Below are 14,249 nucleotides of genomic sequence, written 5' to 3' on the forward strand. Positions count from 1 at the left end.
CAGTGACGTAGAAACGAAACTCGTTGCTTAGTTTTCGTCCGTTGCTGTTTACTGTTTTGGAGAAGAGTTTATCTGTTAAAACACATATGTGCCTTTTGAGATGTAAAAAAAAAAGGTCGAAGGCTTTTTGCAATTGACCAAGTCCAATCTGTTTTAGTGTTACAAAAATAGCATTCAATCTTAAACAAAATAAAATTGAACGGAGATTGCCTGTATTTGCAATATGAATTTGAACTCCTATAATAACGTCAGATTTTATAACAATAATGAAGTTGTTGTTTTACTTATCGAAGTAGGGGTATACTACTTTTCTCAGACTCCAAAATATACAAGATACAAATGTTAGGCTTTATGGCGCAACTTCTTATCTTATCTCGCTTTATGTGCACATATTTTCAAACATGAAATACAAACATTTTGTCATACATAAACATATTAAACACACATATTTATTTCCCCTGTCGTGTTAAGCACTTTGAATTGCCTTGTGTATGAAATCAAACGTGCTCTACAATTAAACTTGCCTAAATGAATAGTACATTTATGGTGTGGTTGAGCAGAAATTAGGCTAGATTTTAACTAGACGTAAGATTCCTTTTAAGTTGCCCGACTATTTATCTGTAAATAGAAAGTAAAGGTGGTGTTTCGTGTTGTCATCCTGGGTGCGGAGCCTGGTGATGAAACGAAACTGAAAAGCAGCCTTCATAAAGCGCCGTGCCTCAGCTGTCTGACTCAGTGCACTTCCTCATCAGGCAGACGTCGGTCAGCACGGCAGAGGGAGGTAAGGCCATTTTCCACTAGGATTATTTGGAATGTGTCCACTCAATTGTTGTTAAGCGTTTATAATTAGGGGACGGGTAGATGATCTATTCTATTTGAGAATAAATACCGAAATGTTAGAGGAATCAAGCGTTCAAGCGTGAAGAAATTTGCCTCTGAGCTTTAAATCCATGTATAAAGCGGGTCTCTTTATTTACAGATCACATTGTTATATGGCAATTTATATTGAGGATCAAATGAAACTATACTTTGTCAATGCATTTCGAATCCACCAGAGGTCACCCTAGAGTAGGTCAAATGAAACTATACTTTGTCAATGCATTTCGAATCCACCAGAGGTCACCCTAGAGTAGGTCAAATGAAACTATACTTTGTCAATGCATTTCGAATCCACCAGAGGTCACCCTAGAGTAGGTCAAATGAAACTATACTTTGTCAATGCATTTCGAATCCACCAGAGGTCACCCTAGAGTAGGTCAAATGAAACTATACTTTGTCAATGCATTTCGAATCCACCAGAGGTCACCCTAGAGTAGGTCTAGGTGACGTAAGGCAATCGTCTGGTTTTACATTACAGTAGGCTTGTCAAATTCAAATACACAGTGGGCCGAATTAAAAATAAAATAAAATAAATGCTATAGGTCAAAGGTCGAACGGGTTCAACAATTATTGAAAACTTGTTAAAACAACCTTCTTGCTTATATTGAACCTGGAGCTAAGAAGGCCTACAGTCTATGGAGGTGAGACATACAGTTACACCTGTTGCCTTCCAATATGTTTTAATATGCTAAATTATCTGTTTGAAGTTGTTTTATGGCTATTTATGGTTATTTATTCCGTAGGCCGGCATAAACTGATGCGATGGACAAAAAACCAGGACACCAGAGGGGAGCTAAACATGGTGATTAACAGAAACTCACAAACAATGCATTGCCTTTTTTAATATACATTTGTAATATGATTATTATTCATATCATGTTGTTGTGTCATACAGGCAGTGGACAGACTGAGAATGCTGGGGGAGCAGCAGGTAGAGGTCATGGAGGGGCGCGGCCAAAAGTAAGAGCAGCCCCAAACCGCGCCAGGTCCAGTCAACGTGAAAATGGGGACAAACCAAACGGCGGGTTTGGGAGAGGGGCTAATGCGGGTGCAGGAGGGGAAGGCTGGAGGGGCGCTGGGAGTGGAGGAGGGCGCGGGACTGCTGGAGCTGAGCGGAACCATGAGGGGGGCCGGAGAGATAGAGGCAGAGGCGGGAGAGGGAGGGGAGGAGGCAGAAGCCAAAGTGTAGCTGGAGGAGAAAGAGGCGGGGGAGAATTTGGTGCAAATGGAAACGGAAGATGGAGGAATCAAGGTAGAGAGAATGGAGACCGAAGGGGGGGAAATAACAGTGGCGCTCGAAGTGGAAACAGACAAGAGATGAGAGACAACACGGGAGAAAGGAAAAATGGACCAATGGGCTATAAAAAGCTTGAAGAACTTTCAGAAAAAGAGCCGTCTGAAGTGGCCGTCATCGTCTCCTCCCACCCTGCGCTGAAACCTCTCCTGAGTGAGCCTACAATGAGGAAGGACATGGTGGAACTGCTCTGTCTGGTGCTGAATAAAGCTTTCAAATCACGAGCAGACAGAAGCACCCTGCAGCACCTGGCCGGGACCATCAAAGATTCCAGTTTTCTGCGCACTGTCCTGCCACACTTCCTGGTAGGCGTATGCTCAGAGTCTGATGATGCCCGCAGAGAAAAGTATCCAGAGGACCTGGCGAACATCCTGGTCGTCCTCACTCAGGTAGAGGAGGCTATACATTAATTATTACTTACAAATCTTTACTCAAAAATAGTAACTTTCTGGTGGAGTGGTCATCACCTGCTTGCCTCCATGGAGCTGTCATTGCTCTGTCTGGAATGTTCCACTGTATGGAATTAAAGGTAGCATTTTTCAATTGCATATGTTTAATCCAACCAAAATACATGGATTTTTCACAGATCTTATCTACTTGTCTACTATACACATGGAGTAAGGCAAGTAGTGAGAAGATCTGTGAAGAATCTATGTAATTTGGGGGATTTAATGCCAGAGTCAGACTGAAACATTCCAGACAAAGCACCTCACAGACCCTCTACATGAAAAGTTACATACTGCACCTTTAACTCAAGAAGAGATAAAGGTGTCTAATGTATTTGTCCTCTTTTACATTATTATTTTAGGTGCTTAGTACCTTCCCTGCCAGCTCAGTCCAGCCTGTGGGTCTGCTTTTGACGCTGCTGCCAGGTGCTGTCAACAGTCTGAGGACTTCAGGAGTGGATGTCCCAGCTCAGATAGAGGAGAATATGGAACATCTTCAACACGTTGTCAGTCACCTCCAAACCAAGTCCAGAGAGGGCACCTTACGCTCAGACAAGGACACTAGTCTGATCGCCCTGCCGCCCACTGCTGAAAACATAGGTATGTTTTGTTATTGCTTGAAGCGACTTTGAGTGTCCTTAAAAGCGCATAAATAAAATGTTTTAATTTGTCCATTATTTGTTTGTGAGGTTGTGCAAACTGAGAGCTATTGCACTTGTTGTCCAATGTGCTTTTAAAATACAAATGACAACTGTACTAAATTAAACTAACTTACATGCATTCACATTGTCTACTCACTCTAAATACCCCCACCCTTTCACATGTGTTTGTGCAGAAGAAGACCAGCAGGACTTCAGGACCATTCCCATCTACCCGACTCCAGAGGAGCTTCAACACGGGAACAGACCCTATCTGAGACCCAACCTCACCTCCCAGCGCTACCCAAACACACACGTGTATCTGGACACACACTTCCGGCTGCTCAGGGAGGACTTTGTGAGGCCGCTCAGAGAAGGGATCCAGGAGCTGCTCTTCACCATAATGAACACTGGACGAATGGACAATGTGGGGAATCAAGGGAAGGCAAAGCGACTTGATGACATCAGAGTATATCATGACACAAAAGTGATAGCACCTAAATGCACCATGAATGGCCTTGCATATGTTATCCAGTTTAATGTGGACCAACTCAAGGTAAGACTAAATGCACACTTTCCAAAAGCACAATCCAAATACATAATTTTTGTGTTTCTCAATGTTATATTCTTACCCCACAGTTTGTGCGCTGGCAGAATTCCAAGAGGCTGATCTTTGGTTCTTTGGTTTGTTTGTCATGTGATAACTTTGAGAGCTTCCTCTTTGCAACCGTCTCAGATCGAGACCCAAAAGATCTCCAAGAAGGAAAAGTTCAAATTACCTTTACAGAAGAAAGCAGAAATACGTTGGCCAGGATTGAGGTGAGACATGTTATGATAAACACACAAAAGAAAAGCATCTAAAGCTGAAGTAAAATGTGGTCTTCTTCTCAGCAAAACCAAGTGTACTTGATGGTAGAGACCACTGCCTACTTTGAAGCTTATCGCTATGTCCTGGAGGGCCTCCAAGAGCAGGAGGAGGACGAGCTGCCCTTTCAGAGGTACAACTACAATATGGAATGTTTCTTTTTTGAGTGTGTGTGGGGGCAGACACCAGAGTGCAGCTGATCATGGTCAAGGTCGTGTCAAACTAACTAATGTGTTCTTGAAAAATTAGATACCTTGTAGACTGCAGCCCAGACGTGGAGCCTCCAGCTTATCTGCAAAGAGCTGACACTTATGACCTGTCCTCTGTGGCTCACCCGGACTTCAAGAGCGAAGTCAAGCCGTTTCACTGCCTGGATGCAAAGGCCTGGCCCACAATGGAGAAGCTGGGGCTGGATGAGTCTCAGTTTGATGCCTTTAAGTTGGCCCTTACTAAAGAGCTTGTCATTATACAGGGGCCCCCAGGGACTGGTAAGGCAAACATGATGCAGCAAGAAGAACTCACCTACTTAAATACATCCTCATTACTATTTAATTTATTCTTTAGGAAAAACCTATGTTGGGCTTAAGATTGCTCATGCTCTGCTGACCAACCAAAGCCTTTGGAGGGTTAACACTCCCATTCTGGTTGTGTGTTACACAAATCATGCTTTGGATCAGTTTCTTGAAGGTAACCAATGTACCCATAGCATTACATCCTTATATTTACTGCAAAATGACTTATATTAAACTTCGTTGGCCATTAATACAGTGCTTTACATTTACAGGTATCCATAAATTTCTCCCTGATGGAATAGTGAGAGTTGGAGGGCGCAGCAACAGTGAGATTTTGAAGCAATTCAATCTGCGAGAACTGGCTCACAAAGAGAAGTTCAAACGAAATGGCTCCAACCAACTGTCGGCTGCTTACAACACAGTGAGGGTTTTTTCATGAATGGTTACGTCACTTAATTTATACCGTAAGAATCAGATCACTTTTGAATTCCACTATTTCACAGATTTATAGAGAGGTTCGTGAGGCCGAACGCGGCCTGGAGGTTCAGAGTGTGCAACTGGAATGTTCTGTCCGAGGAGTCCTACAAGAGAATTTCCTGCAAAGATATATATCAAAGAATCACTGGGACAGTCTACATGCGGTTTATGTATGTCTGATACCTTTTATACCTTTTTACAAAACATATTTGCATATTTCATCTGTTTTGTTTTCTGTTTTGCAGAATCAGGATGGATTTGAAAGGGTGCCTGGCAGAAAATTAAATCTGATCATGGAGTGGCTGGGTCTGGGAGGCCTGTCACACGGGAATGCAGTGTATACGCCCATGTTTAACGGTAAGGACTTAGTTTGAAATGAAGCTGGCAACAAAACCGGCCAAACAGTCTTGATATAAGTTCCGGATAGAGATTATATGACTCTTGCACTTCAAATCATCCAGCCTCCTGCCACTTGACCTAATACTAGTGTTCACAAGTCCAGGTCAACGTACTTAGCTGCAAAGATGTAGCTGCTTTGACTACCAAATAAAGTGACACATTCATTATATAACATCTTCACTTAAAGGTGCATTGTGTAACTATTCTGGAGTATACATCATGCATACATTGATTCGATTACTGGTGTTTCATTGCTCAAATCAAAGCAAAGACTCAAATACATGTTTTCTTTCTGTGAGTGGGTTCTTCTCCCCCACAGATCTGACTTGTTAAAGTGTCTGTGTTTCAGATACGGAAGCCGAAGCTGCTGCGGAGGTGCTTGAAGATGTCTTCATTAATATTGTGGAGGAGGCAGACATGATGGCAGCTGAGCGTTTCATCGACGACTCCATTTATCCCAGAGGTGGAAAACATGAACACAAAGAAAGGGACACGGAGCAGGTTCTCAGGGAAGTGGAGGGCCTGATGCTGGCCATTTCTCTGGATGAACCAGAGGCACAGGCTGAGGAGAATCCGGGAATGAGTGATAACGCATGGGAGGTACAAAATAAACCAGAAACAAGTTATAATTGTTAATATTACAATTTTAAATTTGATATTGTACGCTTTTAGCTGCAGTAATTATTTTCTTCGCTGTTGTTTGTGAATAATAGCTGGGTGGTTCCTTGATATTCACTTACTCGATTCTTTTAGAGCCTTAGTTGTAATAAACCAGTTTGACAAGAATTACGCTCATGATTGAAATGTTCACCTAGATGCGGAAACTTAGGAGCTGCACCCATATTTTGTTTTGAAACACCTCACACTAAACACATGGAGGCCTTTGTTTTTTACTGCCAAAAGGAAAAATGCTATCCAAACACTAGTGCTATCTTTAGCATGTCAACATAAATTGTACCTATTTTTATTATCCGGTCAAGTATGTCTGTGTATGATCGTTTGTATAGGCATTTTGTTTTTTTTTGTCATTAAAAAAGTAAATAAGGTTTAAATTAAGTATGCCAGCTAAGGGATCATCTCAAAATGGGTTGAAGCTGAAAAGGGGCGGGCGTCGCCGTCGCCAACGCGGCTGGTGCAGAAAAGTTGGAAAAGCTTTTTTGCTGCAAGACGCGGCGCAGAAAATTATCAAGAGATTATGCTCTAGTAACGTGGGGGGGGGGAGTGGGTCTAGAGAGAGACGAAAAAAAGTAAGTCTTTTCAGCTTCAACCCACTTTGAGATGATCCCTAAGACAACCAGATATTTTCAAGGACTTTTTCATATTTTGCCTTTAGACTAAAAGAGCTAGACCTGATTGAAGTAGGACTATAAATACAGTTATGTGAAACTCTGAACAAAAGCATTGTGTATTTCTTGTTTTTGAAACAGTTGCAAAAGAACCAAAAGAAAAACCTGAAGAGAAAAATCAAAAATGAGCTGCAGAAAAGTTCAACCTTTTGTGAGACAAGGGAGGGTCTCATTACTAATGTTTGGACCCTTACTGCACCTGACAGATGGAGACTTTATCGGTGAGAAAAAAGCACTTTATCCTCGATTCTCATACAAAAAACATAAAACAACAACACCTGAAATGCATTACATTTTAATAAATACGTTGTTTATAGCTGGGGGGGGAGTGAAAATAGTACCGTAATTTCCAGACTATAAGTCGCACCTTCTTTCATAGTTTTAGCCGGGGTGTGACTTATACTTATATACTTATTAGGGCTGGGCAACGATTACATTTTTTTATCGCGATTAATCGCATTATTTCCCTGATTAATCACGATTAATCGCATTTTAACGTGCAAAATTCAAAATGAATTCAAAAGAAGTGTAAAGTGCATCAGCATTTTTATTCAGTAGCAGTTAAATCAAATATGAAGTATTCACTTGCCACAAAATCCTGAGCCACAATCATTAAAGATGAACAGTCCACTTCAGAGGTAACGTCAGAAACATTGTAATCTCATTAAACATTAGACACTCAAAACACATTTTAGGAGCAGCAGAACCAGTCTAGTACCAAATGTCCCAAAAGCAGAAAACACTTCAGTACAGTTTGTACATTCTTAGAACTTGAGACTAAAGCGCCATAACATTAAACAAACACTTAACCAGTTCAATACAAATAAATACATTGTGTGCATTTGAACTTAAACAATGTTATCAAACACAAAACTAAAGCTTATTGCCACTGCCAGGGCGTTGAAAAGAACCAGAAAAGTTTGTAGATTCCTAAAACTGGGTGTTTTTTTACTCCTCTGCACTAAGCCAGTTGCTAAGGCACCAGATTATTCACGTTTTCAGCTGATAAAGACGTGCGCCGGGCCCTTCTCGCGGATCTCCCCAGCTACGGCCCCCGGCGGGACCTGCTCACGCGGGCCCCCGGGGGCCCCCGGCGGGACCTGCTCACGCGGGCCCCCGGGCGGGTTGCCTCGGCTGCGCCTATAGCCGCTGACTTTGTAAAGTTAATAAACCAAAGCCATGGTCCAACATTAAACTCCATTTACAGCACAACTCCTCCACTGAGCATGTGCAGGATGACTCGGACGCACCTCTGCTGCTGAGTGTATTCTACGGACGCGCGTCGAAAACGTGCGTCCGGTGCGTTTGTCTTTCTAATGCACACGCGCTCAAATTCTGCGTCGGGCGCGATTCGTCCGCAGCGGTTTGTACGAGGCTTTAGAACTGGTGCGGACCAAGGGATTCCGACCTGCGTTAATGCGCGTTAAAAGAATTGATCGCGTGTAAATAAGTGATGAGTTAACGCGATAATAACGCCTTAACTTGCCCAGCCCTAATACTTATACTTATACTCCGGAGCGACTTATATGTGATATTATTGGGTATTTTCACACTTGCAACCTGATTTCATACTCCAGTGCAACTTATATATGTTTTTTTTCTCTATTATGCATTTTTTGGCTAGTGCGATTTATAGTCCGGAAAATACGGTCATATCGTTTACATACCAAGGTAAAAGTTTCAATGCATTTTAATACAAAACTCAATGGTATCGGATTGGGATTACGTGGTATCGGATCGAAAACAAAAATCGCCGGCATCACTAGTTTAGGAGAGCATATAAGCTATTTATTATTCATTCACGTTCATTTAATCTTTTTTTTTTTTTTGCAGTTTGTGGCTTTCCCGCTATAGAACAGAAATGCGCATCAAAGCCTTGGATTTAGAACAGGAATACCAGAACTCCGTGAACAGACTGGCTGAAGTCAAACGGCAACAAGACTGTCGTATTCTCAGAGAGGCAACGGTAACGTATGAGTGCTGTAAAAAGTACCTTAGGCTACCTTCTCCTTGTGGTACTTACAAATGACTAATCTGCAAAACCGTGCAGGTGATCGGCATGACGACGACAGGTGCAGCCAAGTTCCGGCGTGTGCTGCAGCAGGTGCGCCCGGCTCTGGTGATCGTGGAGGAGGCAGCAGAGGTTCTGGAGGCTCACACCATCACCAGTTTGAGCAGGGCCTGTCAACACCTCATCCTCATAGGAGACCATCAGCAGGTTTGTTTCATTTGCATACATTATACTCACGGAATTGTACTGTACATCAATTATGGCCGGGAAAATGTTTGCGTTAAAGCAATTCATCCTTTTTTCCCCTTTAACCGCGTCAAAATGAATTTCTCCAGTGATCTAATCAAATATTTCTTTCTTCAAAAAGTTTTAATTTTATACATTCATAATAATATGAAAGTACAAACATTTTGCAAAGTTTTGTGATACTGTAAACTTACTATAAATACTTATACATGCTTTTAAAATAATACATTTCTATCATTGCATAAAGAGAAGAGTTCCGCTTCACTGAGCTGTTCCACCAGTCAGACAGCGCTACTCTAAACCTATAACGCAGCAGGTCAGCTCTGGTGATTTAGTTTCCTTTCTCGCGGTCAAATTGTATGAGGAAAACTGTATTGATCAGATCCTCAGCAGCTTAGCTTTCTGAGTATTAGGGGGAAAAAATATATTATTTTAAAAAGACTCTAAAACAAAAACAAAAATGTATGAATGAACTGCATTGAATATCAATCACTGCATAAATAAATAAATATGTATTCATAGGCCTGTCAAGTTGAATGGACAAAAACACAACAAAGACTTTGTCATTGAAGTCATATTATAGCGTTAACCTGCGATTTATCAGTTAAAGTAAACCTTTATTCCACTACACTGTTATACGCTTTGTAAGGCTTAAATCTTTACATTAGCGGCAGTGTTTGGTAGTGTTACATTTAAAAGCTTGTTAGAACGTTTCCGAAAGTCATAGCTTTTTGAAGTTATGAAGGCTCCTTTTGATTTGCTGCTGTTTGCCCTTTGGAGATGAGAGCAGGGCAGTGGGGCCTTAACTAAAAGTTGTTACTGATTTGAAAGATTTAAGTCTAGAGCAGTAGTAAGAATACATTCACGCGCACACAGTTGTCATGGCTGCTTAAGGTTTGAGCTTGGCCACCCTCACTGGCTCGTCTTGTAGGAGGGCATCCCGGAAATACTGTCAACACACTACGCTCACTCGACTTTTCTGTGGCAGTTTTGGGAAACGCATATGTTCTAGAGGAGAGGGGCTAACAGGTTGATGTGTCTGGGTGGGTGGTTTGGTGGGGGTGCTGTGATCTTTCACTGTTTAGGTGGGGGCATCTGAAGGGATGTAGGTTTGCCCTTCCACTGAAAGATGTAGGACTTTTATCTTTACTTGCTGTTTAATCTTGAGATTCTTTCTTGTAGCTACGTCCAAGTGCCACAGTGTACGATCTTGCAAAGAACTTCAACCTGGAGCTGTCGATGTTTGAGAGGCTTGTGAACATGAAACTTCCCTTCGTCAGACTCAATTATCAGGTATTGCCATCTGTGCCATTATCATGCCAAACTTTGATACATTTATGTTGTACATTTGATGACTAATTATAGCATGTTACTTGTTTTTCAGCATCGCATGAGGCCAGACATTGCCCGTCTGCTGACCCCACACATCTACTCAGAGCTGGAGAACCATCCCTCTGTGTTAGAGTATGACAACATCAAGGTCTGTGTTGTGCTTGATCTCTGTGTTTTTAGAGTTACTTTCTTTGATATTTAATGGATTATAATTATGTTTTTCAGGGTCTGAATACAAACTTGTTCTTTGTGGAACACACACACCCTGAAGAGGAGATCAAAGATGGAAGAAGTCATCAGAACAGACATGAAGCACAGTTTGTTGTCGCTCTGTGTCAGTACCTCCTTCTTCAGGAGTACAAACCAGAACAGATTACCATCCTCACCACTTACACAGGCCAGCTGTTATGTCTGCGCAATCTCATGCCCGCTAGTCGCTTCTCAGGGGTCAAGGTGCATGTTGTAGACAAATATCAAGGAGAAGAAAATGACATAGTGTTGTTGTCTTTGGTCCGGAGTAACAAGCAGCGCAAGGTGGGCTTTTTGAACATCCCCAATCGAGTGTGTGTCGCTCTGTCCCGTGCAAAGAAAGGCCTTTACTGCATAGGGAACAGTGAGATGCTTGGCCAAGTCAAACTGTGGAGCAACATCTTCCACACTTTGAGGGAGAAGGATCAGATTGGCACAGGTCTGACGCTCTGCTGTCAGAATCACCCCTCTCGACAGGTGCAAGCTTGTAACGCGACCGACTTTGGACAGGCCCCTGAAGGAGGCTGCACCCAGCCGTGTGAATACCGCTTAGACTGCGGCCATGTCTGTGCAAAAGTGTGTCATACCTATGACCCAGAGCACAAGAAATACCAGTGTTTGAAGAAATGTCAGAAGGTTTTTTGTGATTTAGGACATCGTTGCCTTCGCCTGTGCTATCAGACATGTGGTGATTGTAATGTGATGCTGGAGAAGACCATCCCTCGATGCCAACACAAACAGATGGTTCCTTGCCACAAGGATCCAAACAGCTTTGTGTGCCAAGAGCCCTGTCAGAAGACACTTGATTGTGAACATCCATGTGATTCCGTTTGTGGGGCACCCTGCACCACCAACTGCAAAGTAAAGATTAACTTTGATTTGAAGTGTGGCCACAACAAAATGGATTTTTGTCATTTCAAAACACAAAACGAGCCCTACTGTACAACTCCGTGCAAGCAGGAGTTAAAATGTGGTCATGCTTGTCGTGGGAAATGCAGTCTTTGCCACGAGGGGCGCTACCACCGCGCATGTTCCCAGAAGTGTGAGCGCATTCTCGTCTGCTCTCACAAGTGCCAGGCGCCTTGCACAAACTGCCCTCCTTGTGCTCGCCCATGTGAGAATTGCTGCGTCCACAGCCAGTGCTCCAGGCTTTGTGGCCAGCCTTGCAGTCGCTGTGTGGAACCCTGTGCCTGGCAGTGCCCACACCAAACCTGCACCAAGCTCTGCCATGAGCCCTGTGACCGCCCTCCATGTGATGAACCATGTGACAAGGCTCTGCCCTGTGGACACCCATGCATCGGACTGTGTGGAGAGAAATGTCCAGGCAAGTGCCGTGTCTGTGATCGTGAAGAGGTCACAGAGATCTTCTTTGGCTTTGAGCAGGAAGAGGATGCCCTCTTTATTCAGCTGCAAGACTGTGGACACATCATTGAACGTAGAGCAATGGACCAATACATGGAGATGGATGAGAGACAGCAAGAAAATGAGGAACAAGTGGCCATCAAACTCAAAGAATGTCCCAAGTGTCGAACACCAATACGCAAGAATCTCCGTTATGGCTCTCACATAAACCGCTGCCTGGCTGAGATAGAGCTGGTGAAGCAGAAGATAGCAGGAAATCAGGAAGATATTCAAGCAAAAACTTTAGCCTTAAGGAAGCTATGGAGGGAAAACAAACACAAGGCAGAATTTAATTATGAATTCGACAAAATCAAAGATCAGCTAAAAAGCCCCCATCTATCTTCAGCCGACCTGTGGGTTGTCGAGAACAAAATGGATTTTTTTACACGAGTTGCAAAGCTTCTGGTGATGGAAAGAGAAAATATGTCTTCTTCTGAAGGTGAATTGTTTAAAGAAAGGATTCAAGAGTTTGTGGGTTTGCTCCAAGCTCCTCAGCAAAGATTTACAGAACAGCAAGTGTTTGACCTGGAGAGGGAACTACGGAGATTGACGCTCTTGGCTAAACTAAACGCTCACTCCAAAATGGCACTAAACCGAGGCCAAAGGGGAAACATTCAGATGGAGGAACAAACTCTACGAGATATTTTGGCAAAATGTGGTCCTTTCACTGAAGGCGATGAGGCAGGGGTCAAACAAATCTTGGAGCTTCTGAAAAAGAAATTCCCTCTCACTGGTTTGGGCATTAGTGATGAAGAGAGGAAGATGATTGTGTCAGCCATCCAACTGCCTGGCCACTGGTTCAAATGTCCCAATGGTCATGTGTATCTTATATCTGATTGTGGAGGGGCCACGGAGAGCCGCAAATGCCCAGATTGCAATGCTGTTATTGGTGGTGCCAGTCACAGAGTTACTAGTGGTAACCAGCTGGCCTCAGAAATGGATGGAGCCCAGCGCCCTGCTTGGCCAAGTGCACTTGGACCACAGTTATAATTATAAACTGTACATTCTCATTTTCAGACTGCATATGCTAATTCTACATAAAATGTATGAGTATTAGAGAGATAGTTTATTTGTTCTCATGTACGTCCACTCAGAACTGTAGAGCAGTAGGCTCTATTTCAATATTATGTTTATTTTGGGAAATTGTCTACATGTTTCTTATTTCCTCATGAGTCCATCACAATATGTTAATCCAGCACAATGATGACTACAAGTGAATATGTTTTTACAATGGAGAAAACTCTTGGACAAATGAGGGATTAAACCGACTCATTAACTATTTGATTAATTTGATTATTTGTTATTGCAAAATGGCCATTGTTTGAATTCGCCATTACGTGCTTTATAGAGTAAATCAATTTTACTGTTTTGCGTCAAAGTTTCGATGTTTCCACATGTTAATACTAGTAGCAAATTTGATTAACACTGTGTCAAGGTGTATGTCATATTGTTTGTTTTTATGAACACAATAAAAAATAAATACAAAAAAAATGTACGCAGTGAAAATGTGTCCCATCACAATTATGCAGACGACACTAAGATCTTTGTGTCACTGTCACAGGTGAATATGGACCAGTGGATTCACTCACTGCATCCAACAGATCAGTTTGTGAAGGCAAAACAACTTTCTCCAGCTGAACTCAGACAAGACTGAAATCATCTTCTTTGTCACAGAAACAAAGAGAAAGTGTTGGCGTCACCTCCAGAGTCTCGCTCTAAAACCTACAAACCAAGTTAGAAATCTGAGTGTAATAATGGACTCAGACTTGAACTTTAACAGCCACATCAAATCAATAACATCAGCTAAAAAACATTGCCAAAATCAAAATATAGTGTCTAAACCAGATTTGGAGAGACTTATCCATGCGTTTGTCTCCAGTAGATTAGACTACTGTAACGGCCGCTCACTGGCCTCTCCAAACGAGCTGTAAAACAGCTGCTGGTGCCAGAGTCAGGACTAAACATGGACCGGCCTCCTGCTGGTGCCAGAGTCAGGACTAAACATGGACCGGCCTCCTGCTGGTGCAAGAGTCAGGACTAAACATGGACCGGCCTCCTGCTGGTGCCAGAGTCAGGACTAAACATGGACCGGCCTCCTGCTGGTGCAAGAGTCAGGACTAAACATGGACCGGCCTCCTGCTGGTGCCAGAGTCA

At 42.7% G+C, this 14,249-nt stretch overlaps 1 protein-coding gene across 1 annotated transcript; it reads left to right on the plus strand.

The window, feature by feature from the left end:
- Window positions 1-762: 762 nt before the first annotated feature.
- On the plus strand, window positions 763-13,541 carry LOC140365969 (NFX1-type zinc finger-containing protein 1-like). The gene is made up of 19 exons (XM_072452595.1): window positions 763-781; window positions 1,623-1,681; window positions 1,775-2,562; window positions 2,982-3,219; window positions 3,455-3,813; window positions 3,897-4,076; window positions 4,149-4,255; window positions 4,372-4,610; window positions 4,687-4,809; window positions 4,907-5,055; window positions 5,138-5,281; window positions 5,357-5,468; window positions 5,860-6,110; window positions 6,938-7,077; window positions 8,690-8,822; window positions 8,907-9,074; window positions 10,296-10,406; window positions 10,498-10,593; window positions 10,671-13,541. The coding sequence occupies exons 2-19, from the start codon at window positions 1,642-1,644 to the stop codon at window positions 13,083-13,085; spliced, it is 5,793 nt and encodes a 1,930-aa protein (XP_072308696.1). The 5' UTR covers window positions 763-781; window positions 1,623-1,641; the 3' UTR covers window positions 13,086-13,541.
- The last annotated feature ends 708 nt before the right edge of the window (window positions 13,542-14,249 follow it).

Source organism: Eucyclogobius newberryi, unplaced genomic scaffold (genome assembly GCF_026437365.1).
Source record: "Eucyclogobius newberryi isolate DKJ021-1_F unplaced genomic scaffold, fEucNew1.0.hap1 SCAF_19, whole genome shotgun sequence".
In the NCBI taxonomy this organism is placed as follows: domain Eukaryota; kingdom Metazoa; phylum Chordata; class Actinopteri; order Gobiiformes; family Gobiidae; genus Eucyclogobius; species Eucyclogobius newberryi.